This window comes from Adiantum capillus-veneris, chromosome 24 (assembly GCF_014529385.1).
Source record: "Adiantum capillus-veneris isolate H3 chromosome 24, ASM1452938v2, whole genome shotgun sequence".
Classification (NCBI taxonomy): domain Eukaryota; kingdom Viridiplantae; phylum Streptophyta; class Polypodiopsida; order Polypodiales; family Pteridaceae; genus Adiantum; species Adiantum capillus-veneris.
Window position 1 is genome coordinate 91,560,835 of NC_140954.1, and position 26,497 is coordinate 91,587,331.

Below are 26,497 nucleotides of genomic sequence, written 5' to 3' on the forward strand. Positions count from 1 at the left end.
TGGCCAACAATTAGAAGGCACGGGCCTCTTGACACATCTTTAGAAGGCTCTCTTAGCTAGAAACAACGACAAGTCTAGTGTGTAGGTGACCTCCCTTTTGACCTATTATACAAGGTAGTAATGAAAATAGGGTTGTAGGGAAAAACACGCAGCTTGAAGAAGACGAAGAATCTCAAGCCATGCAACAAAGAGTATATATTGCTTAGTGCACAATGAAAGATAAGTTAACCCTAGAGTAATGAGTGAGGAAAAAAATGCTCCGCTGGTCCTAAGTGTGTTCACACACATCACTACCATATGTTTATGATAACAAATCGCTCTCACACTTTACATACAAAGTGACTTCTCATAGACTGTTACAAAAGCCTTGCTTGACCAAATAAGTGCCAGCCTTCTTATACCAAGCACGAGGAGATTGCTTCAACCCATACAAAGCTTTCTTACATTTGAACACTTTTATTTTCTTGTCCTTCCTTGACAAAATTGCGAAGGTACGTTACATAACCATTCAAGAAAGCAATAACAATGTGTGATTGATGTACATCCCAACCAAAATGAGTTGCCAATATATATAGAAAACACATAGTAGTCATACGACAAACGGGAGCAAAAGTCTCTTCATAATCTATACCTTTCTATTGTGGATAACCTTTTGCAACAAGTCGAGCCTTATAGCAATTAATCTCACCATCCGGCTTGCGTATCAACTTGTAAACTCACTTTGTACCAATGGTCTTTTTGTCAGGTGGCAAATCACGTGTCATTTTCTAGTGCATCATACATGATGGCCAACCAATATTCTGAATTATGGGCTTCATCAAAAGGCAGAGGTTCCTCTACATCACATAAGCTAGAAACAACCAAAATCTAAGATGCATGGCGAGAACCTGAACGAGTACGAGTCACAAAAACTCGCTGAATATTTGAGAAAGTTAGAATGCGTGTGCTAGCGACTGGATGCAACCTGGTTTGATACCAATTGTTAGAAATAGGATTGCACGGAAACACAGCTTGGAGAAGACGAAGAAGCTCGAGGCACGCAAGAGAGAGTATGTATTGCTTAGTGCACAATGAAAAATGAGTTGGCCTTAGAGTGATGGGCATATATACCTAGGAAAAAATTTGACCCCGTGGTCTTAAGTGTGTTCAAATACATCACTACCACGTGTATGGTAACAAGTAGTCTCTTCTCTTTTGTGAATTTCATATCCTAACATCTTTAAAGGTAAAATTATGGGGCTGCACGAGTGGCCTTGACCCTCCAGCTTTTGCCATTATCCCATTAGCATGCTCCTCGCTAGACTTCCCATCTTGGTCGGCCACCCTACCCAACCATGCCCTATGCAACACCAAATCATGAAATTTTGTCATCATACATAAGCTTATATTTCTACATTCCTAATGAATTAACAGCTCACCACCAAGAGACCAACACACAGACACAATTCCACGCCCTTCCGACCCCCCTTTTGTCAACTTTCCTTTCCCAACTACACACTCACCTACACGCACAAAACTGCCAAAAAGCACAGCCCCATTCCATAAAGAGAAGATTTCCCTGTCAATTACATAATTGTCTTTTGACTTTTGTGAGCAATATAGCACATCTATACAAGCGAGCAGCCAAATCAAAGCATACATAGTCAAATAAACAAGAAATGTAAATGGAAATGGCTAAGTTCTGTAAACTGAACCAATTTTAAGCCTGATAAACGTCTCTCGAGATTTAATTGAATAGGAGACCAACAAACAACTATGAAAATGCATGAAATAGGAAATGGCTTCCAGAGGCCTGAAGTGCCTTTCATGAAAGCTAGATTGCCTTGATTGCCTTCCATCATCTCATGAATTTTGGTTCAATCCAAATACCCATCAAGAATAAAATCCAACTACTGATATAATCTATTGACATTAGAGTCGCAGACGACAATACAGAACGAACGCTACAAAGCGGAATACTCATCACAGTGCTTGCAAAAATTTTAAATAGCCCCTGCCATAAACTACATAACTATGTATGCTATTCATAACTTTTTAGAGTAGTCAAGATGAGATCTTCCTGCTTCCTGCGTATACTTATTGAGCATAAACCTCCCTTTCTATCAAGAAAATTACAGCCCATTTGTCAAACAATCTGTGGGCCAAAGACCTGGGCTGCAAGAAGTTTCTCTGCATGGCTCCTTACATCATGCACCAGTATGATGACAACGGCAATTGACAACACAAAGAAAATGAAAAACAGCTTTGCAAAAAAGGAAACAGAAAAATCTCTATGCCAGCCATACAAATCGAGCACTAGAAAACTCTATTTAAGGTGCTGCAGCTTCTGCCGGACACTTGATGGCATCAGCAGCGACTTCCAATGGGAGTAAACTGGGAGGTGTGTCTTGACCTGTTATGAGCTGCTTTCACCTTATGGTCACAATCGCCATGTCATTCTCTCTTGAACACCTCAGCAGCAACAATTCAGTGATAAGACCCAAAACGCTACACAAGTAATAACAACTTTTTAGAAGCTATTACCGCTACAAGATATGTATTGATTGTTTTTCTATCCAAGCAGCATGTGCAAGTGGGCGCAGCCAGACAGAGAGAGAGAGAGACACACAAACACACACAGGGAGAGGGGAGAGAGAGGGAGAGGCTGATTGACCTTGGCTCTTTAGCGATTGATTGGTGTGTGCATACGGTTCTCAATAAGGCGAATGGCATCGAGCGACATGATCAACGCATCATGCTGAAGAATACTATAGACATTCAGTCCCTGCAGTTATCAGTTGAAAGTCTCTTTAGTATTCACTTAATGCATATGTACATTTCAGACGAGAGTGCTTTGATGCAGTTTATCATCGCTGAAAATGTACAACAAGGTACGAAGCAAAAGCAAATAAATGTTGATGTAGAGAAACAAAGTGGATTTGAGAGGCATCTCATTACCCTCAAGAATGTAGCAATCAGCAATTTAATTGATAAAAGCACATGAAATTATTATTCTTTCTTTTTCTTTTTTTCTTTTCTTCTTTTTTTGGTGGTGGTGGTGGCACCGGGGGGGGGGGGGGGGGGGATGGTGTTGTTGTAAGTAACAATACGCCCTACTCCATCATCATGAAACAGGGAATTAGTGGGGCTGGAGCTCCTAAGGACTGTATATGTCAGCATTGAAGCCTTGCGGAGAATTGTGAGATCGTATTTTTCTTGCAAAAACGCACATACCTTGGCTGGCAACACATCAGCAGCATATAAATTGCTTGTTGCTCGACATAAAAGTGTATTGACTTTGTCAGTTCCATCAACAATCAAAACCCTCTTGCACTGTTCTATCCCTTCGATGTATTTTGCCATTTCTTTCGTCTTATGACTTGAAGGACTAACATCATCAAATATCAATAACTGCAACATGGTCAAATAAAAATCTTCAATACACATCAGGATAAAACCACATAGAAAAGCGACACGCAAAACAATAACCTTGCCCTCAGCCACACGAGCTGACAGTGCTATCTTAAGTCCAAGCCTTCGCACTTTTTTCGGAAGAGTATAAGAATAATCCCGAGGCTTGGGCCCATGCATTCTAGCACCATGCCTAAACTGTCCACAGTAAGAAATTTAACAATGAAAGGCAAAAGAAGACCTGATGAAATTTCTATTTTGAAGAGTCACAGTTAAACCCAGACAATAACACATACTTCAGCTCCCTGCATGTAAACATAACTCTACCTGTGGGCCTCGCAAAGTTCCGTGTCTAGCCTGACCAGTTCCTTTCTGCTTGTATGGTTTCCTTCCAGTCCCACTTACTTCACTGATTGTCTTGGTTGAATGGGTGCCCTGGAATATGTAACATTGATCTCAGTTTGTGCAAGCTTCATTTAATTTTCCTCAACTCTATCCTGGACCACAGGACTAGCAGAAAAAACTGAACAGCAAAAACTGCAATTTTGATCACCTGTCGGCGTTTTGCCAGCTGCCAAACCACCACACGATGAACAATATCTCGACGAATTGGAACATCAAAAACATCTCCAGCAAGTAAGGCTGTACCCTTATCTTCATTGTTGAAATTTGTCACCTTCATCTCAATATCATTATAACAACCTGAAAGGTTAAAAAATCACAAATTGGAAATAGTAAAACCATTTTCAAGAAAAAAACTTAAATGGATTGGAAGGCAATCTTGTAATGCACTTTCAAGAACCATCACCAGTACCCACTTTCATAAAAGTTACCAATGAGGAAGATAAATCCTTAAAGTACACAATGTACAGCTCATATTTCTTCCGCTAAAGTATACACACTATCTTTTGGGCTGAGGCTGGGCAGCTTGGACTACCGATTCCTTGAGTCGAGCGGTTTCACTTGTTTCCCCCATCATCATGGAGCTAGTACAATGGACCGTGTCATGACTACTGTCACAAAGCGATGACGTGGCTACCAAGAGAAACTGCCAGAAACCCTAATTCCTGCAAACCCTAATTTCCGCCAGAAAACCCTAATCTTCAGAAACCCTAATTACTGCAAACCCTAATTCCTGCAAACCCTAATTTCTGTCAGAAACCCTAATTCCTGCAAACCCTAACCCTAACTGCTGGCTGAAACCCTAATTTCAGGCAGGCAAATGCCACGTGGCAAGTAGTACGAATTTCCGGAAAATGCGGCGGATTTTACAAGCTGAAAATCCAGCTTTTGAGCGACGCAAAGTGCTGCTTTTCTCTACGCATGGGCCGAGAGAGAGAGAGAGAGAGAGAGAGAAAAAAAAATTGATTGCTTTATTTTTACTCTCTTGAGAGAGAGAGAACTTTTGCTTTTGTTCTGGAAGCTTTTGGGGCTCTGCTTTTGGTATCCCTTGTAATCTTTAAATAAGCGGTGAGGGGCTCACTCTGCAGAGCATCTAGACGCAGAGTCTGACAGTGAAACCCTAACCGCTCTCTTGTACTTTGACATTGATTAATACATAAAGAAATACCGAAAGGGGCGCCAGTCTTTGGGGCCAATATCTCTAGGCACGGAACTCCGCCGGGCCAGTGCAAATCTATTGTGATCTGTGAATTGTTTTGAAGTGGTTATTTGGTGCTGTCGTGATTGATTCTTGACTTGGAGTGTCCAAGTCTGTTACAGTGGTATCAGAGCACGGCCGATTTCTCTTCTACGGGAAATCCGATCCCCTATTTTTTTTCCGTGGCACCTATGGCTTCACGCAAGGATCAATCGACTCCCTCTGCATCTGGAGATGCGGGCAAGGATCACAACGAAGATTCCGGCAGAGAGTATGGCCCACCTCGGCCTACTCAGGCGGAGCAACGAGAGATGGAGCGTCGTCAATTGATCAGCGATGCAACAAAGATGATGCTCAATTTTGCGAAGGACCCAAAATTTGCAAAATATATGAGCGAGACTTCGTTTCAGGAAGTGCACAAGCAGTGGTAGAAAACTACAACACCACCCCCGAAACCTTCTGCTCACAAGAAATATACAAAGAAGGAATTAGAAGAGGTGGTTGATGCACAGATTGCTCAGCTTTTTGACGCACAAAAGAAAGCTCAAAAGCACGGCAAAAAGCAGAAGAAAGGCACTGACTTCCCGGGTTATTTGGGTCGTCAGTCGGCATTTGACAAAGCAAAGAAACAGAAGAAGCGTGTTCACTTTGAAGAAGTACCCAGTTCTTCTTCTTTTTCTTCTTCTTCTGACAGTTCTTCTAGCTCTTCAAATTCGAGCGAAGAAGACAGAAAAGGCAAAAAGTGAAGCAAGAAACAACGCTTCGGAAAGGGCAAGAAAAAAGCAAAGAAGTCTAAATCTCACCCTGTGATTGATAGTGTTCTACTGAGGACTCGTCTACAGTCAGTTCAGACTCCGATGACGGAACTTTTATGCGAACAAGAAGAATTTTTATAAAGCCAACCAGTATGACTTTCTGGAAGATAAAAGCAAGAAAGTCCGAGAGTTTAAGGAAGGTGGACACTCCATCAAATTTGATTTTTTCAAGATACTCAGATGCTTCGAAGGCTTTGTCTTTTACAGCAGTTTGACATCGCTTTCGCTGGAGGACGCTACTCAGAGCACTCCAAGATTCGGAGAGCTGCCTCTTACTTTAAGGGGAATGCTCGCACTTGGTGGTCCACACTTCTTTTAAACAAGACTGCGCCAGTTAAGCTTCATCAAGAAGAGGAAGTGCTTTGGATGCGGGGAACATGGACATATCTCCGCGAAGTGCCCTAAAAAGGCACAGAAAGAACAGAATGATACGGACGACGAGAAGCCTGAGAGTTCGAGGGCAGCTGAGGAACGTGGACGAAAAGGCAAGATGAAAACAGGACTGGTTCCAGATTGTGTGGGTACCGATCTTAACACCATGGACGAGAGTACAGAACTTTGTCGAGCTTGGGACAAACTGAAAGATCAAGAGGCCCTGATCTTCTTTGATGGAGGAGCCAAGGCCAACTTCATTTCACCGGAATTGGCGCGTGGCTCAAGATCACTCCCGATCGGATGGGACCACTTGCGGAGGCAGTTCTAGCAGCACCCGGCAGGGACGTAGCCATTACACCTGTCATTGGCAAACTTCGGTTGCATTGTCAGGGGTATTTGGGGCATGAGGACTTCTTCATAATGCCTTTGGAGGGTTGTAATGTTCTCTTAGCGATTCCCTGGTACCACAAGAACAACGCCGTGGTCGATTATCATGTGAGGAAAGCGACTTTGACTACAGAGAAGGACAGAACCATTGTACTTGATATTAAACTGAAGGGCGAGTCTGTCCCTATTGTATCGGCTTTGGTCATTTCAAAATTAATGAAATCCAATCTGTTTGTTTACTCGATATACCTTCATAAGTTCAGAATAGTCTGAACTCACGAATTATAAGAGGGAATAAAGCACTCATAAAACAATAAAAGCAAGGGACACAAGAAAAGCAAAAACAAACAAACAAACTAACTAAATCACTTAGTTTGCTACGAAACAAAACATTATTAACTTAAAAACGTTCTTAGAAAAAACATGTGTAAAATAAGATGACGCAACTTACTTGGCTTAAAACAAGTACTCAACTTTAAGCAAAAGAAGGATAAGACATCTTAAAAACTTAATCCTAGAAATCAAACTTCACACAACAACTTCTAACGGAACACATTCTTAAGTCCTCAGGTAAGCTAAATACGAAATCGAAAAATGAATACTCTCATGTTTACTCGATCTTTATGAAAGAATTGAGCGATAAGGATAGGCCAAATATGTCTAAACTTGATAAAGAACGCCAAGATTTTCTCCACTCTCACACCAATTGCTTCTCAGAGGGCCTACCAGACGAGTTACCACCTGCTCATCCTGAAGATCATACAATTGATTTGATACCTGGAAGCACACCACCGAACCAGCCACCTTACCATGTAATCCGAGCACAAAATGAAGAGATTATGAACCAAGTGAAAGACCTCTTGGAAAAGGGTCTTGTCCAGCCTAGTACTCACCATCAAGAACAGATTTCCGATTCCTAGGATCGATGATATACTCGACAGGTTAGAGGGATCCTCGTGCTTTAGCAGGATTGACCTAAAGAGTGGATATCATCAGATCCGAATTGCGTCGGGATACGTCTACAAGACAACCTTTCGGACTACTTTTGGGTTATTTGAGTTTTTGGTGATGCCTTTTGGCTTAACCAATGCTCCTGCGACATTTAACCGGATGATGGACAGGATTTTCCGAGAGTACAGGCTATTTGTTGGCACTTTCTGACATCATTGTTTTCTCCAAGCATGAGGCAGAACATAGAGATCATCTGCTTCAGGTCTTTCAGGCATTACGAGATCCCAAGTTAGTGATTAATGCAAAGAAAAGTGAATTTTTCTTACCAGAGATACACTTTTTGGGGCACATTGTCTCAGCAGCAGGAGTGCAATTGGATCCGGCCAAGATAGAAACTATACGTGATTGGCCCGATTTAAAGAATGTCCATGAAGTTAGAAGCTTCTTTGGACTGTGTTTGTGCTACAGGCGGTTCATTCAAAAGTTTGCAGAGGTTGCTTCCCCTTTGCATATCTTGACACAGAAAGGAGTCCCTTTCTCGTGGGGACCCACAGAGGTGACTGCCTTTCAGACATTGAAAGAGAAATTCATTACAGGACCAGTTTTGACTTTGCCGGACTTGCAGAATTCATTTGAAGTATATTGTGATGCTTGTGGTCGTAGTCTGGGTGCGGTCTTAATGCAAGGCCATGTCATTGCTTACGAGAGCCGATTGTTCTCTAGGCCAGAGATGACAGCACAAATTTATGAGAAAGAGCTTTTGGCGGTTATCCATGCTCTTACTCAGTGGCGGCATTACCTACTCGGAGCGCATTTAACTGTCTTTACAGACCATCAGAGTTTGCGCTACTTCTTGTCACAGAAGCAGCTTTCGGAAAAGCAGATGCGGTGGGCGAACATCTTGTCACAGTTTCACTTCCAGATTGTCCATGTTCAAGGACAGAAGAATGTGGTGGCAGATGCTTTGTCTCGCAAGGCGTTGGTTCTGGCTATTTCTGCGATACATCATAGGAGCTTCGAGGATATGGTCAACCAGTATGCCACAGATATAGATTTTACAGATATTTTCACACGGATACGGGATGGGGAGACAGTAGCAGGATACTCCATTCGGGAAGGCTACTTGATGAGAAAAACCATGTTGTGCGTTACACAGCCGTTGAGGGAAAAGGTTATGACTGAATGCCATTGTCCACCTTTTATGGGTCACCACGGCATTGCTACCACCATGAAAGGGGTAGAGAGATACTTCTTTTGGCCGAGACTCAAAAAGGATGTGGAAGAGTTTGTGCGCAGTTGCTTAGTATGCCAGAAGGTCAAGTTTGACAGGCATAAGGCACAGGGATTGTTACAGCCTTTACCCATACCCACCCGCCCCTGGGAAAGTATTGCAATGGATTTCATTTTTGATCTCCCGAGAACACAGAGTGGTCATGATGGTATCTGGACTGTTATTGACAGATCTAGCAAACAGGCTCATTTCATTCCAGTGAAGAAAACAGTCTAGCCGGATCACTTAGCAAGATTGTTTGTGGCCCAGATCTTCATATTACATGGCATGCCTGAGACGATTGTTTCCGACAAAGACCCCAGATTTAGGAGTTTGTTTTGGAAGGCAATTTGGGAGAACATTGGCACGCGGTTGCAGTTCTCGTCATCGTTCCACCCGCAGACTGATGGGCAATCTGAGATTGCAAATTCAGTGGTTCTAGATTTATTGAAGTCTTATATCTCAGATCAGAAGACTCAATGGGAAAAGTACTTACCTTTGGTGGAATTTGCCTACAATAACACGATACACTCTTCGACGGGAAGGCGCCATTTGAGATTGTTGAAGGTGCTGCGAAGGTTCCACCCTTCCTAAGCACGAAAGATAAGATCTTTGAAGCGGATTAATATATGCGAGACTTGGATACGGCTTTTGCCAAGGTTCGCGAGACTTTGCAGAAGTCTCAAGAACGACAAAAAAAGGCAGCGCATCGCCATCGTCGCGACTTGAAATTGGAGGATGATTGGGTGCTCCTGCGTTTTGAGAAGGCACGCCTAAGAAAGAAAAAGCGAAAGGAGAGGCTTTTTCCAAAGCTTAGTATGCGATATTACGGACCTTTCCAGATCACTGAAAAGATAAATGATGTCTCCTTCCGATTGAAATTGCCAGATACTTGGAGGATTCACAATGCATTTCATGCGTCTCTTGAAACCTTTTAAGGGTGATGTGCCTGATGATGAGCAGCCTGATGAGCAACCCGAAGTGGAAGAAAACGAGGAGATCCTTGTTCCTGAACAGATTTTGGCACATAAGGATACGAAGATTAAAGGTAAAGTCCGAAGGCGGTTCTTGGTTAAGTTCAAGAACTATCCTGCATTGGATGCGAAGTGGATGGAGGAGGAGGACCTAGCAGATACCCCTCAGATTGTGAAACTTTACCTTGATGCTTTTGGTTTAGCATAGTCCACTTCAAATGGAACCCAGAATTCAGCTTGGCCGAAGATCTGGTGCAGTGGATACACAAGATGGGAGTTACTCCGCTCCTTTGTCAACAGATGCTTTGACTTTAGATACTAGAGTCGCTGATGTCTCTTTGAGCTTCACGGATACTGAAAGTTGACAGTATTCTGTTGTATGACTTTCTGAAATGGAATTCCTGATTATGATACTGATTTGTTCTTGACTTCTTTTAAGTGCAGGAACTGATCGACGAAATGGCTGCAGCATTTTGGTATGATTGATCTTGAATAGACATGGTTGCAATAGGGGTTAGTCAATCGGACATCGATGAGGTCCCGATTGGATCTAGATGCAATTGCTAGCTACATTGCCGATAAATCATGGTCTAAGATCCGAATGAATGTTGAATGTCATGTGATGTCCTGTGATGTCGTGTGATGTGACTGTCGATTGGTACATGTGCTAGATGTGTGTTCCTAGTACGTAGGTTCTGACAATCAGTGTCTGCTAAGACGGTTTATGGCTTCTGTTGGTTTTGCAAGCGTAATCGAGGACGATTACAATGCTTTCAAGAGGGGGGTATGTCACAAAGTGATGACGTGGCTACCGAGAGCAGAAACTGCCAGAAACCCTAATTTCTGCCAGAAACCCTAAGCTGCAGAAACCCTAATTCCTGCCAGAAACCCTAATCTGCAGAAACCCTAATTTCTGGAAACCCTAACCCTAACTGCTGGCTGAAACCCTAATTTCAGGCAGCGGCCAAATGCCACGTGGCAAGCAGTACGGATTTCCAAAAAATGCGACGGATTTTACGGGCTGAAAATCCAGCTTTTGAGCGACGCAAAGTGCTGCTTTTCTCTACACATGGGCCAAGAGAGAGAGAAAAAAATTGATGGCTTTATTTTTACTCTCTTGAGAGAGAGAGAGAGAGAATTTTTGCTTTTGTTCTGGAAGCTTTTGGGGCTCTGCTTTTGGGCATCCCTTGTAATCTTTAAATAAGCGGTGAGGGGCTCACTCTGCACAGCATCTCGACGCAGAGTCTGAGAGTGAAACCCTAACCACTCTCTTGTACTTTGACATTGATTAATACATAAAGAAATACCGAAAGGGGCGCCAGTCTTTGGGGCCAATATCTCTAGGCACGGAACTCCGTCGGGCCAGTGCAAACCTATTGTGATCTGTGAATTGTTTTGAAGTGGTTATTTGGTGTTGTTGTGATTGATTCTTGACTTGGAGTGTCCAAGTCTGTTACAACTACACCCAGTTTCATTCCATGTATTGATGATTTTGTTATGGGCCCTAAGCCAGTTGGGGTGGTAGTGGATCATGTTGTCCTGACTTTTACTCTTATGTAAGAGCTAGTGGTATTCTATGGCATTTGTAAGCTTCAACCATCGCACGTAGTTCTCATAATTGCTTTCAAGGCTCAACTTTGTTTTCATTTCAGCTTCGTTGTAGTTCAGACCATAAACAGTATGTTCTGTCTAATGTATGTTGAAATACGTACTAATACCGTCAAACAAGGCTGAACTTGCATATCTGCTCCATGGAATCTTTGTTTCCATTTCAGCTTTGCTAAAGCTTAAAGTTCAATGTAAGCTGATCTTTAGTGTGATTTTATATGACGAACAGTTAAATGCAATATCAGCTATACAGCTTGACAATTGACATAAATGATGGTACAACATCGTCAAAACTTCCATTGTAGTGTGTGTAATGTGACACATATACGTCACATCGAACATGGTTTAAGTCCAGCAGAAGCTAAAGTGTGCCAGACAGTTCAAAGTCACAAGAAACGTGACCTAAACCCTTGTAGTTTTTAAAAGTGTATGTAGGCTTACTTTGAAAAAGCTAGCTAGGCAGTGGGCACTTAAAATGTCACGAAAGGTTGTAAGATTCAAGCACACCACAAGTCGAGAGTCACAACTCACAACTCAGAGTTGTAGTAAACCCTCTACTATTGCAAGGAACAAATACACCATAAGACCTTTTCTCGAAGCCACCATGAGCAAACTGGCAAAACTATAACAGATTGAAAAAGACAGAACTGTCACAAAGTGATGACGTGTCTGCCCGGGAGCCGAGCTGCTGAAAACCCTAATTCTGCAAACCCTAACCCTAAAACCTGCAAACCCTAAAATCTGCCAGAAACCCTAAACCTAACCCTAACCCTAAAACCTGTCCTAAACCCTAACCCTAACCCTAGCAACAGGACAGAATTTCGTGAAATGCGCTGGCATGATGACGTGGCATCGTACGGAATTCTCCAGAAATTGCGGCGCTGAAATTGCAGCTTTTGCTTTATTTTGGCTACGCAATTTGTGTGTGTGTGTGTGTGTGTGTGTGTGTGTGTGTGTGTGTGTGTGTGAGAGAGAGAGAGAGAGAGAGAGAGAGAGAGAGAGAGAGAGAGAGAGAGAGAGAGAGAATTCCCTTGCTTTATTTTTAAAAACTCAAGTGAGTTTGTGAGAGAAACTGATTTTGCTTTTCGTTGGAAACTTTTGGGGCTCTGCTTTTGGTATCCCTTGTAAACAATAAATAAGTGGTTTGGGCTCACTCTGCAGGGCATCTGGACACAGAGTCTGAGAGTGAAACCCTAACCGCTCTCTTGTACTTTGAACATTGATTAATACATAAAGAACTACCGAAAGGAGCGCCAGTCTTTGGGGCCAATATCTCTAGGCACGGAACTCCGCCGGGCCAGTGCAAATCTAGTGTGATCTGTGAATTGTTTTGAAGTGGTTATTTGGTGTTGTCGTGATTGATTCCTGACTTGGAGTGTCCAAATCTGTTACAATGGTATCAGAGCACGGCCGATTTCTCTTCTATGGGAAATCCGATCCCAAATTCTTTTTCCGCGGCACCTATGGCTTCACACAAGGATCAGTCGACTCCCTCTGCATCTGGAGATGCGGGCAGGGATCACAACAAAGATTCCGACAGAGAGTATGGCCCGCCTCGGCCTACTCAGGCAGAGCAACGAGAGATGAAGCATCGTCAATTGATCGGCAATGCAACAAAGATGATGCTCAGTTTTGCAAAGGACCCGAAATTGGCAAAATATATGAGCGAGACCTCTTTTCAGGAAGTGTATGCGCAGTGGCAGAAAACCACACCACCACCCCCGAAACCCGCTCTCAAGAAACCTTCTGATCACAAGCACTATTCAGAGAAGGAATTAGAAGAGGTGGTTGATGCACGGATTGCTCAGCTTTTTGACGTGCAGAAGAAAGCCAAAAAGCACAGCAAAAAGCAAAAGAAAGGCATTGACTTCCCGGGTTATTTGGGTCGTCAATCGACATTTGACAAAGCAAAGAAACAGAAGAAGCGTGTTCGCTTTGAATGAGTACCCAGTTCTTCTTCTTCTTCTTCTTCTTCTTCTGACAAGTCTTCTAGCTCTTCAGATTCGAACGAAGAAGACAGAAAAGGCAAAAAGCGAAGCAACAAACAACGCTTCGGAAAGGGCACGAAAAAGGCAAAGAAGTCTAAATTTGGCCCAGTGACTGACAGTTCTACAGAGGACTCGTCTACAGACAGTTCAGACTCCGATGACAGAAAATTTTATGCGAACAAGAAGAATTTTTATAAAGCCAACCAGTATGCCTTTCTGGAAGATAAAAGCAAGAAAGTCCGAGAGTTTAAAAAGAAGGTGGACAGTTGATCAAATTTGACAATTTTTCAAGATATACAGATGCTTCGAAGGCTTTGTCTTTTATACAGCAATTTGACATCGCTTTCGCGGGAGGATGCTACTCAGAGCACTCCAAGATTCGGAGAGCTGCCTCTTATTTTAAGAGGAATGCTCGAAATTGGTGGTCCACGCTTCTTTTAAACAAGACTGCGCCAATTAAATGGCTGAAATTTAAGAAGCTTTTTATTTCTTCTTGGTTGACGCAAGAGTATGAACGCGATATACGAGCTGCTTGGAACCATCTTCAGATGACCAAGAGAGATACAGTGGATGCTTATTGCGAGAGATTCTGGAGCTCTTTTCTACCCGCCTCTTCATTCAAGAAGATCTCGTTCAGAGAACAGATTGAGCCGTTCACCTTGGGTCTACCTAAAGAGATCCGAGATCACTGCTTGGAATAGAAGTCAGCTTCTATTCAGGAGTTGATGAGTCATGCGAAGGGGGGCTTTGCCATTCACTCTAGCAGTCTGACCTACCCCACAGATGAAGCCATGACACAACGAGCCGAACAGACTTCTTGGAATGAAAGTAGAAAGAGAAAGAGCAACCCAGAGAAGAAGGATGAACGACCCAAGCTTACTCCTCAGGAGCGAGCTCGCTTCATCAGGGAGGGGAAGTGCTTTGGATGCGGGGAACATGGACATATCTCCGCGAAGTGCCCTAAAAAGGCACAAAAAGAACAAAATGATAAGGACGACAACAGGCCAGAGCGTTCGAGAGCAGCTGAGGAACGTGGACAAAAAGGCAAGATGAAAACAGGACTGGTTCCAGATTGTGTGGGTACCGATCCCAACACCATGGACGAGAGTACAGAACTTGCCGAGCTTGGGGCAAAGTGAAAGATCAAGAGGCCTTGATCTTCTTTGATGGAGGAGCCAAGGCCAACTTCATTTCAACGGAATTAGCAGCGCGGCTCGAGATCACTCCCAATCGGATGGGACCACTTGCGGAGGCAGTTCTAGCATTACCCGGCACGGACGTAGCCATTACACCTATCATTGGCAAACTTCGGTTGCATTGTCAGGGGTATTTGGGGCATGAGGACTTTTTCATAATGCCTTTAAAGGGTTGTGATGTTCTCTTAGGGATTCCCTGGTACCACAAGAACAACGCCGTGGTCGATTATCGAGCGAGGAAAGCGACATTGACTACAGAGAAGGGAAGAACCATTGTACTTGATATTAAACTAAAGGGCGAGTCTGTCCCTATTGTATCGGCATCGGCCATTTCTACATTAATGAAATCCAGTCTGTTTGTTTACTCGATCTTTATGAGAGAATTGAGCGATAAGGATAGGCCAAATATGTCTAAACTTGATAAAGAACGCCAAGATTTTCTCCACTCTCACGCCAATTGCTTCTCAGAGGGCCTACCAAGCAAGTTACCACCTGCTCGTCTTGAAGATCATACCATTGATCTGATACTTGGAAGCACACCACCGAACCCGCCACCTTACCGTGTGAGCCGAGCACAGAATGAAGAGATTATGAACCAAGTGAAAGACCTCTTGGAAAAGGGTCTTGTCCAGCCTAGTACTTCACCGTATTGCTCTCCAATGTTGTTGGTTTTGAAGAAAGACGGATCTTGGAGAATGTGCATCGATTATAGAGCTCTCAACAAAATCACCTTCAAGAACAGATTTCCGATTCCTAGGATCGATGACATACTCGACAGATTACAGGGATCCTCGTGCTTTAGCAGGATTGATCTGAAGAGTGGATATCATCATATCAGAATGTGCCGGGAGACGTCTACAAGACAGCTTTTTAAACGACTTTTGGGTAATTTGAGTTTTTCGTGATGCCATTTGGCTTAACCAACGCTCCTGCAACATTTAACCGGATGATGGACACGATTTTTCGAGAGTACAAGCTAATTGTTGGCACTTTCTTTGACGACATCATTGTTTTCTCCAAGAATGAGGCAGAACACAAAGATCATCTGCTTCAAGTCTTTCAAGCATTACGAGATCACACGTTAGTGATTAATGCAAAGAAAAGTGAATTTTTCCTACCAAAGATACACTTTTTGGGACACATTGTCTCAGCAACAGGAGTGCAAATGGATCCGGCCAAGATAGAGACTATCCGTGATTGGCTCGATTTGAAGAATGTCCATGAGGTTAGAAGCTTCTTGGGACTGTGTTCGTACTACAGGCGGTTCATTCGAAAGTTTGCAGAGGTTGCTTCCCCTTTGCATATCTTGACACAGAAAGGAGTCCCTTTCGCGTGGGGATCCACATAGGTGACTACCTTTCAGACATTGAAAGAGAAATTGACTATATGACCAGTTTTGACTTTGCCGGACTTGCAGAAGTCATTTGAAGTATATTGTGATGCTTGTGGTCGTAGTCTGAAGGCCATGTCACTCCTTACGAGAGCCAATTGTTCTCAACGCCGGAGATGACAGCACAGATTTATGAGAAAGAGCTTTTGGCAGTTATCAATGCTCTCACTCAGTGGCGGCATTACCTACTCGGAGCGGATTTTACCGTCTTTACAGACCATTAGAGTTTGCGCTACTTCTGGTCACAAAAGCATCTTTCGGAAAAGCAGATGCGGTGGGCGAACGTCTTGTCACAGTTTCACTTCCAGACTGTCCATGTGTAGGGACAGAAGAATGTGGTGGCAGATGCTTTGTCTCGGAAGTCGTTGGTTCTGGCTATTTCCACGATACATCATAGGAGCTTCGAGAATATGGTCGACCAGTATGCCACACATACAAATTTTGCAGACGTTTTCACACGGATACTGGATGGGGAGACAGTAGCTGGATATTCCATTCGAGAGGCTACTTGATGAGAAAAAACATGTTGTGCGTTACACAGCCGTTGAGGGAAAAGCTTATGACTAAATGCCACTGTCCACCTTTTATGGGTCACCGCGGCATTCCTACCACCATAAAAGGGGTAGAGAGATACTTCTTTTGGCCGAGACTCAAAAAGGATGTGGAAGAGTTTGTCCGCAGTTGCTTAGTATGCCAGAAGGTCAAGTTTGACAGGCATTAAGCACAGGGATTGTTACAGCCTTTACCCATACCCACCCGCCCCTGGGAAAGTATTGCAATGGATTTCATTTTTTATCTCCCGAGAAGACAAAGTGGTCGCGATGGTATCTGGACTGTTATTGACAGATTTAGCAAACAGGCTCATTTCATTCCAGTGAAGAAAACAGTCAAGCCGGATCACTTAGCGAGACTGTTTGTGGCCCAGATCTTCAGATTACATGGCATGCCTGAGACAATTGTCTCCGACAGAGACCCCAGATGTACAAGTTTGTTTTGGAAGGAAATTTGGGAGAATATTGGCACGCGGTTGCAGTTCTAGTCATCGTTTCACCCGCAGACTGATGGGCAATCTGGGATTGCAAATTCAGTGGTTCTAGATTTACTGAAGTCTATATCTCAGATCGGACGACTCAATGCGAAAAGTACTTACCTTTGGTGGAATTTGCCTACAATAACACGATACACTCTTCGACGGGAAGGTGCCATTTGAGATTGTTGAAGGTGCTGCAAAGGTTCCACCCTTCCTAAGCACGAAAGATAAGATCTTTGAAGCGGATGAATATACGCGAGACTTGGATACGGCTTTTGCCAAGGTTCGCGAGACTTTGCAGAAGTCTCAAGAACGACAGAAAAAGACAACAGATCGCCATCGTCGCGACTTGAAATTGAAGGAGGATGATTGGGTGCTCTTACGCTTTGAGAAGGCACGCCTAAGAAAGAAAAAGCGAAAGGAGAGGCTTTTTCCAAAGCTTAGTATGCGATATTACGGACCTTTCCAGATCACTGAAAAGATAAATGATGTCTCCTTCCGATTGAAACTGCCAGATACTTGGAGGATTCACAATGCATTTCATGTGAGTCTCTTGAAACCTTTTAAAGGTGATGTGCCTGATGATAGGGAGCTTGATGAGTAACCCGAAGTGGAAGAAAACGAGGAGATCCTTGTTCCTGAACAGATTTTGGCACATAAGGATACGAAGAATAAAGGTAAAGTCCGAAGGCGGTTCTTGGTTAAGTTCAAGAATATCCTGCATTGGATGCGAAGTGGATGGAGGAGGAGGACCTAGCAGATACTCCTTAGATTGTGAAACTTTACCTCGATACTTTTGGTTTAACATAGTCTACTTCAAATGGAACCCAGAATTCAACTTGGCCGGAGATCTAGTGCAATGGGACGCACAAGAGGGGAGTAACTCCGCTCCTTTGTCAACAGATGCCTTGATTTAGATACTAGAGTCCCTGATGTCTCTTTGAGCTTCAAGGATACTGAAAGCTGACAGTATTCTGCTGTATGACTTTATGAAATGGAATTCTTGATTATGATACTGATTTGTTCTTGACTTCATTTAAGTGCAGGAATTGATAGACGAAATGACTGCAGCATGTTGGTCTGATTGATCTCGAATAGACATGGTTGCAATAGGGGTTAGTCAATCGGACATCGATGAGGTCCCGATTGGATCTAGATGCGATTGCTAGCTACATTGCCAATAAATCATGGTCTAAAATCCGAATGAATGTTGAATGTCATGTGATGTCCTGTGATGTCGTGTGATGTGACTGTCGATTGGTACATGTGCTAGATGTGTGTTCCTAGTACGTAGGTACTAACAGTCAGTGTCTGCTAAGACGGTTTATGGCCTCTGTCTGTTTTGCAGGCGTAATCGAGGGCGATCACAATGCTTTAAAGAGGGGGGTATGTCACAAGTGATGACGTGTCTCCTCGGGAGCCGAGCTGCTGAAAACCCTAATTCTGCAAACCCTAACCCTAAAACCTGCAAACCCTAAAATCTGTCAAAAACCCTAACCCTAACCCTAAAACCTGTCCTAAACCCTAACCCTAACCCTAGCAACAGGACAAAATTTCCGTGAAATGCGCTGGCCTAATGATGTGGCATCGTACGGAATTCTCCGAAAATTGCGGCGCTGAAATTGCAGCTTTTGCTTTATTTTGGCTACGCAATTTGTGTGAGAGGGAGAGAGAGAATTCCCTTGCTTGATTTTTTAAAACTCAAGTGAGTTTGTGAGAGAAATTGAGTTTGCTTTTGATTGGAAGCTTTTGGGGCTCTGCTTTTGGCATCCCTTGTAAACAATAAATAAGCGGTTTGGGCTCACTCTGCAGGGCATCTGGACGCAGAGTCTGAGAGTGAAACCCTAATTGCTCTCTTGTACTTTGAACATTGATTAATACATAAAGAAATACCGAAAGGGGCGCCAATCTTTGGGGCCAATATCTCTAGGCACGGAACTCCGCCGGGCCAGTGCAAATCTTTTGTGATCTGTGAATTGTTTTGAAGTGGTTATTTGGTGCTGTTGTGATTGATTCTTGACTTGGAGTGTCCAAGTCTGTTACACAAAACAATCCAAACTCGTACAAAATAAGGATAAGGATAAAAAACCTTGGTTTGTGATGGGATTTTTTTTTGGGGGGGGGGGGGGGGAGATATAGCTCTAGTACTAGGGGTATGTGCATGTCTATATGTCACTTAGTACAACCATGCAAATGCATCAAGCTAGCTAGCTCCGTCCTATGCTAATAGGAGGCTCGGATGAACCCAGCTGGGTGAGCCATCATCTAGGCTCGTCTCTCCTCAGTATCTCCTCAATATGTCTGCGGTGGAGTCGTGGGCCCGGCATCCAGTAATACGTGGGCGTCGTCTGGCCTAGCTCTTCTCAGCCTGCTGGAGAGTCACTCCCCTCGATGGATCTAGGAGTGAAGGGGGTGTGGTCTTTTGGAAAAAATCTATAAGCTATGACTATCTCCCCCTCGTCGTCTGGCCTAGCTGTTCTCAGCCTAGCCTACTGGAGAGTCACTCCCCTCGATGGATCTAGGAGTGGAGGGGGTGTGGTCTTTTGGAAAAAATCTATAAGCTATGACTATCTCCCCCTTGTTGCGTCTCTGTATGTAGCTGCAGAAGTGTATCTCTCTGCCTCTGTATCTCCAGACAGCAAGTAGCGCCCCAATTGTCTCTGATCTCGAGAGTGCATGATCTCGCGGAGGGTAGGCTGCCCTTTGAAAAGTGACTCGTATCTGCCTCTAATATCATCTTAAGCTCTGCATTTGCAAACAAAGTGCTCGTCACTCTCCACCTCCTCTCTGCATACTCGGCAAACTCTCTCCTTCCTGGGAATTTCATGAGTGCGCCCCACCTCTATCTCTAGCCTGTGTGATGATACTTTGACCCGACCAATCGCCACTCGTGAGTTGTGAGGTATGTAAATGTCCATAAAGCATGGTCGTTGTATGAACCAGTCCTCTAGTATGGTAAGGAAATGATCTCTGTAGTGTGACATCTTTCGTTGAAGGGGAGATGTGATCCAAGTCTGTCTGATATATAGCTACCAAAGATCCTGTTGGAGTACTATGTTTCTCTCACTACATGAGAGATGAACCTGGGGTGAGTCGGGGTCATACTGGAAAGGTGGCAGGCTCTCAAGATCAAGGCCATGTGCTCCAAACCATGCTCTAACCTGTGTGTATCAAGCTCTGTCATATCCACATTCTAGTGAGTCGGGGTCATACTGGAAAGGTGGCAAGCTCTCAAGATCAAGGCCATGTGCTCCGAAGCATGCTCTAACCTGTGTATCAAGCTCTGTTATATCCACATTCTACTTATTGTATGGCTGACTCAAATGCTCGCCACGTGAGTCTGTCTTGATGATGTCATGTGGCACTGTGTGCATACTTTGAAACAAGCGGGAGATCATATATACATGTGGTCTCTCGATCCGTGCCCACTGGCTATCTGTCAATCCAGGTGCCCACACTACTACTTCCTCCATCAAGGCTGGGGTGACTAATGTATCAAATAGACAACCCTTCGTGCGGAGCTCCTAAAAGTGTGCCTGATGACATCTCCGCTCTAACATGGCCAAAGTTGTATATCCTCGGGTGAGTCTGTCAGTGGCATCCTGTGCCATGGAGAAGGGTCCTTGTCTGCTAGTGAAGGTGACTCCCAGGTAGACGTAGGAGGTGACCACCTCAACTAGGTTTCCTACTACTGTAAAAGTGGCTGCTCGCCGGACTGATCTGGAGGTATAGAAGGTCATGACCTTGATCTTCCAAAGGTTCACTATCAGTCCTCTGTGTGTACAGAACTCATCCAAGGCCTCAAATGGCTCTGTAAACCCTTTGGTGACTCTGAGATCAAAACAATGTCATCCGCGTATAGCATAATGTGGACTGGGGTACTTGCTAGGTCACTCCGGCTCCTCCCACTCGTAAGATGTGGTCGGAGATCTCGTCGATGTAGAATCCAAAGAGGATCAGTGAGATGGGGCATCCTTGCTTAACACCAATGGTGCTAGCAATAAACTCTGATACGCCGCCTGGACAACGAACTCTCCCGGTCACTCTCTTGTAGAGAGCATAGATGGCCCATATCATCTTTGATGGTATCCCTAGACTCTAAAGCCGTGGAAAGAGCCTCTCTCATGGGACTGTATCAAACCCTTTTGAGGAAATCCACAAAGCAGCAATAAAGCTTCTTCTTCCCCACCTTTGCCCCATCAATGAGGAAGCGCAGAACGAAGATGTGGTCGATGGTGGAGAAGGTTTGCCTGAACCCTACCTGGCCGGGAGCCCGTAGGCCTTCATTTTCTGAAGTACTGCCCCCGTAAAGTTTGGCCATTGTATGGCCTATCATGATAGTCCTGTAATTCCTTGGGTCCAAGGTGTCCCCAAACTTGTGGATTGGCACAATGGTGTGCCGAGTCCACTTCTCTGTGAAGTCCTCCCTTATAGCCCGGTTGAATACATGTGCAATCAACAGGGCTATAGTGGCGGCTGCGTAGATGAGGTGCTCACTCTGTGATCCTGTATGTAGACGGTGGATATCCTTCTTGACCATCTCCGCTGTGAAGAGAGAGAGAGAGAGGAGGGATAAAGAAGTTCAACAACACAAACAAAAGTATTAGTGTTTTAGAAAAACGAGTAAGCTCAATTATATCGAAACCCATTGTCTGATTGGTTTGGTGAAAACACTCGCTTGGAATGCAGCCCCTCTTGCAATTTCCTTGTAGTTGATAAGAGAATTTTTGCGCACCTTATCCGTACCAATTGAAAATGGGGATATGGAGTGGCAGCCAAAGTACACTTTATAAGGTTTGAAAGTTAAGGCCTTCTTACTATGACCGTTACTAAGTACTACTAAAACACCAAAGAGAACATAAAACATACGAACAATTTCTTCAGGTGCTTTGGAATCCTGCATTGAAGAAAGGCCAACACTGTCTCACTAGGTTTGTTACTGTTCCAGGACAACTAAAAATAGAAACCTAAGCAGGTCTTGAATCAACATAGAGGCCTTAAAAACTGCGAGAAAGGGGTGTTGGAAAAAATAAACTTGAAAGTAAAAAAGAAGTTATCAAAAAGCCTAACAATGCTTGCCCAGCTCCCAAAACAACCTAAAAGTGATTGTTTACAACCAAGAACAGCTATTACAAGCAGAATACTTACCACACCACCACCACCACCACCCCCTCCGCCCCCCAAAAAAAAAAAGCTTGCATTTACAGGTTTTTTTATTAAAATACCATGTTACTTCTGGGAATTTTTTTGTCAGCTCAAAAGATTTGCATCAGGTTTCACTGGCTATACACACCACAGAGTGCAAACCTAATTCCAATCATGTAAAACATCAAAATTTCATAATGGGTACCTTGTTTCTCGCCCCCAGCATGTGTTGCTCGTAAATATGATACAACTCTCCTTTGTGCTGAAAGCCATGGCTGCAGCAGAAAACCATGACTTGAAATTCACACTCGCAACACACACACACACACTCTTCTAATCAAGCCATTTCTCTAAAGAGACGTATAGTTTGCTGCTTAACTTCAAATTGTGCCTAGATAAAATCACACAAGACAAAAATTAACCAAGAGAGTTGTAGTGCTGTAAAATTTCTTGTGAGGATTAGTGGTGCTAATCCTAGAATTAAGACTAAAACTTCATACTTGAGATTAAACTCAGACTCAAGAGACGAGAACGCTTGTTGAATTGATTTGATTGATCGAACTGTACACATAGTCTCCTTTATATAGGAGATGAATTAACACGTATCAAGAGGCATGTCTGTTGCCGAAGAGACATAACTCTAGACTAAGAGTTACATCCTTTGACCAATAGTTGTGACCAATCGTTGTAGAGAAGTGACCATTCGGTGTAAGGGTGCAGCCATTCGATGAAGAGGTGTAGCTGTTGGGCTAAGAGATGCACCCTTTCAAGAACAAGTATCTCCATTCTGGTCCATGTTTGTATCTGCAACAAGATCAAGTGGAAGAAGGTAACGTATGGATGGAGTATACGTCACAATCGTGACATTCCCTCCCATTTAAAATGAGAGCCTTGGTTAAAGAAATGACTTCTAATGTCGATAAAATTCTACAAAAGAATTGAATTTCTGAAATTCTTCACTCTTAGAGTGATCTAGAAACTTTGCCTTGAACTTTTGCCTCTTGCGAAACCTTTTTGCTTTGATTGCTAAATCCCATGTCATTGCATCATTCAAAGACTTTTTAAAAAGAATATGGCTTAATCAAGTTGACTGCAACAAGAGAGTGATCTTCAAAATCCTTCATGTGATGTGAGACTTTTGGTTTAAAATCTTGCAATAACTGTACAACATTCAGTGAAGAGGAGATCTTCTTAAGGCATTCTTTGAAAAGGGCAACTTTACTAATCACCACAAAGGATTGTTGACTTAGACTGCACTCATCATCCAATAAAGAATTCTTTAGAAGTTATCACTTCATGACTTGCAAGTGGTATATCATTGTCCATCATAGAATCAAAGAAAGTATAATCGTCTTTTGACTTAGATCTGCAACCATATCTTTATCTTTATTTGGTAACAAAGTATCACTTGGAAAAACTTCTTGCTCTAAATCATCTTTGTCTTCGTCAGTTGATTCAGGAGAAGTGAATGAATCCAAAAATTCATCAATAATAAGTTTGGCAACTGCATCATGATGATTGATTTGTACGCTTGAGGCTTGAATCCCTCGTTCCACATGATAAAGCCCGTGTAAAATCAATTCACCTCCATCTTTGAACAGGTTGATGGTATGTCCTCCAAAGCTAATAGCTGGAACAACCAATGCTGACCAAGAATCATGTCGTAGTAAGATAAAGGCATGACCTTGAAATCCAGTTGATCTACATAATTTTTAATATCGAACTGCAACTATCAAATTGTCTCCTCACAAGTTAAAGACGATCCATCTACTAATACCACATTGTATAAGTGAGATGTCTTTTGAGTTGACAAGCCTAAGTTGTCGAACTATCTGAGTGCTGACGAAATGATTGGAGCAACCGCTGTCCACCAAAACATTGATGGAGCAACCATTGAAAGTTCCAAGAAGGCTCAAAACTTACTTTGAGAGAGGCTCCAAAACTGGAGAATCACATTGAGCATGCTTCATAAGGATAGTCGTATCTGCTAAGGCATGAATTGGATTGACGACAGATTTTCCTTTGTCCTTAGCAAAAGCAAGATTTTCAGAATTCGATGATCTTTCTATGTTGGAATTTCTTCTCAAATTAGACAAATTTGGTTTCTTGGGACACTCATACCATCTATGGTCACCACCACAAATTGTACATAATCCATCCTTCTTTTACGTCGAAGAAGTATCTTTGATCATTATTCAATCGCCATATCTTGCAAAAAATTACATCCTTTACCACGATCAAGTGGAACATTTGAAGAAAATCGACTTTGAGATTGTCGATCTTTGAAGTTAAAGAAGGGGTCATTGCTTGCTACCTAAACTGAGACTGTTGTTGTTGACTTTGGCTATAGCATTTTCTTTCGTGTTGTAAAAAGTGAGCGTTGTTTGAAGATCGATCACCGAAAAAAAAGTTCCTTGTAGGGCACCGATTATCGCCAAGACGTTCCACATTGGTGATTACAACATCCAAGGTGGTAGCATTATATTTGTGAACATCGTCATTCACGGTTGGCTCGAGCCTGTCAATGAAACTATAGTTTGTCAGAGGGGCAGTCTCTATCTCCAGAGTTAATTAAACTCTATGATATACGCGGCCAAGGAACCAATTTGGCTCACGTGGCTGAGAGAGGACCGGGTATGGAAATCTGCATTAGCGGGTTCAAAGGCCTTGCGAACAGCGCATCGGAATTTTTCCCAAGAAGGCGTGTGTTTGCCATCAGCAACCCGTCGTTGCCACCACCACCAAAGAAATGCTATATCTTTTAACAGAGAGCTAGCAACTACAACCTTTTTGCTCTCTATTAAAACATTGTTGGACAAGCAGACCTCCATTTTGAACAGCCATGGGTCCAGCACGCGCTTGTTGTGGCAAACATTGTAAGGCTCAACATCCAATTTCTTCTTTTGTGCAACGTTAATTTTATAGAGAAGTTGAAGTTCACAATTGTCTAACTCAACAGTTGGGTCTGGTTATTCGTGTTCGTCCAGGAAAGCTTTGGAAGAGGATCACAGAGAAGTAGTATGGGAAGTCCAAGAAGCGGTATGGTAAGTTCCTGAAGAGGTTTGTGTCTGCAACTGCTCCTAGCGAGTATTGATTGATGAGAGGCTTGTTGAAAGTGCTGCCATCTGCTCCTGGATAACAGCATGAGCATCCTCCAATTGGCCATCACCGTCTTGAGATGTCAGCATCGTCCATCCTCAAGAGAATCGGACAAGATCTGTGGCCCTTAGATGGGCGATGTTGATGCGGATTCGTCGCCAACTTGTGCCAAGAAATCCGGATCAAGGTCGACCTCGTCAACGGGAGGTGACTCTGCTGAAGTCAAGGACGTCTAATCTGGAACCAGGAGCTTGTTGCGAACTCGAACCATAGGCTGTAGTGAAATAACATTGTTCACCGCATCCCATCAGCACTTCATCAAAGAATAAGTTGTGAGGGTACCATCTGAAAATGTACTCGAAGTGTAGTAAGTGAAGAGGCTCGCACCTCAGATAAATGTGCCACACGACCCAGGTCTATAACTAAGAGAAATGGCGATGTGTAACATAGATCAAGTAATACGGGAATTGGAACACCCTGTGGAATAGGAACTGCCTCTCAATGGGTGATTCTGGCACATGTCATGGACCGCCTCTAGAACGGGTTCCGGCTCTAGAGTTGGAGAATCGAGATAATTATCACTTTCAGCTCAAAAGCAACAGAATCTCGAATCACGATGTAATAGACTTGGGCACTCCAAGCCGAAGATCTACCACAACAAACGTGAGAAAACTGAAAGAACTGAACAAAACTGAGAGAGAGAGGACACCGCATGACGAAGTTCCGCGCCCAAAGAGATTGGCATCCCTTTTGGTATTTCTTTATTATTAATGCTTCACAAAGTACAATATCCGAGGGTCCTCTTCTCAGCAACGCACCCAAGCTCAACTGCCTGAGACTAAGGCCCTAGCAAAGAATTTATAGGCCCTAGGCCTTCCAAAGTAGTGTATGAAAAGCTTCAAGTCTAAAAGCATCTTGGCCCATAAGCTAGCGCTAGAAGCTGCCAACACAAATTGCAGAAATCCGTACGGCCTGCCACGTCAACAGCCTTTTACGCAAATTTAAATCCTTGTGTCCCTTAGGCCCCATCGGACAAGGTCCCATAAGTTGGTAGGAATTAAACTTTTAAAAATAGGCTACTAGGCACCCCCTCGTTTGAACCCCATGGTCAGCATGCAGAGAGACCACCTGGTTGGTAGTAGGCCTCATGTTTCTTGGGGTCCCATGGCAGAGGGTCCAGCCCGCACTCTCGGTGATTGGCTTCAATTTTCAGGTTTGTTTGAGGAGACAACTGTAACTAACTGCTGACGTGTCGACCTACTGAAGAATGGAGCTACCG

The 26,497-nt window shown here is 43.4% G+C and overlaps 1 protein-coding gene across 2 annotated transcripts in view; it reads right to left on the bottom strand.

Annotated features, from left to right (window-relative positions):
- Window positions 1-1,033: 1,033 nt before the first annotated feature.
- Window positions 1,034-26,497, bottom strand: part of LOC147426758 (Ribosomal protein L4/L1 family) — a 91,336-nt gene continuing 65,872 nt past the window's right edge. Inside the window, exons 2-8 of one of the 2 annotated variants that reach the window (XM_086499021.1) lie at window positions 22,325-22,394; window positions 3,944-4,092; window positions 3,718-3,825; window positions 3,469-3,588; window positions 3,214-3,390; window positions 2,654-2,764; window positions 1,034-1,339 (exon numbers count right to left, since the gene is read on the bottom strand). In XM_086499021.1, coding sequence (XP_086355147.1) covers window positions 2,663-2,764; window positions 3,214-3,390; window positions 3,469-3,588; window positions 3,718-3,825; window positions 3,944-4,092; window positions 22,325-22,394 — 726 coding nt within the window. In that variant the 3' untranslated portion in view covers window positions 1,034-1,339; window positions 2,654-2,662. Of the gene's footprint in view, window positions 1,340-1,994; window positions 2,488-2,653; window positions 2,765-3,213; window positions 3,391-3,468; window positions 3,589-3,717; window positions 3,826-3,943; window positions 4,093-22,324; window positions 22,395-26,497 lie in introns of those variants that run through there. The other variant, XM_086499020.1, reaches the window with a different exon arrangement.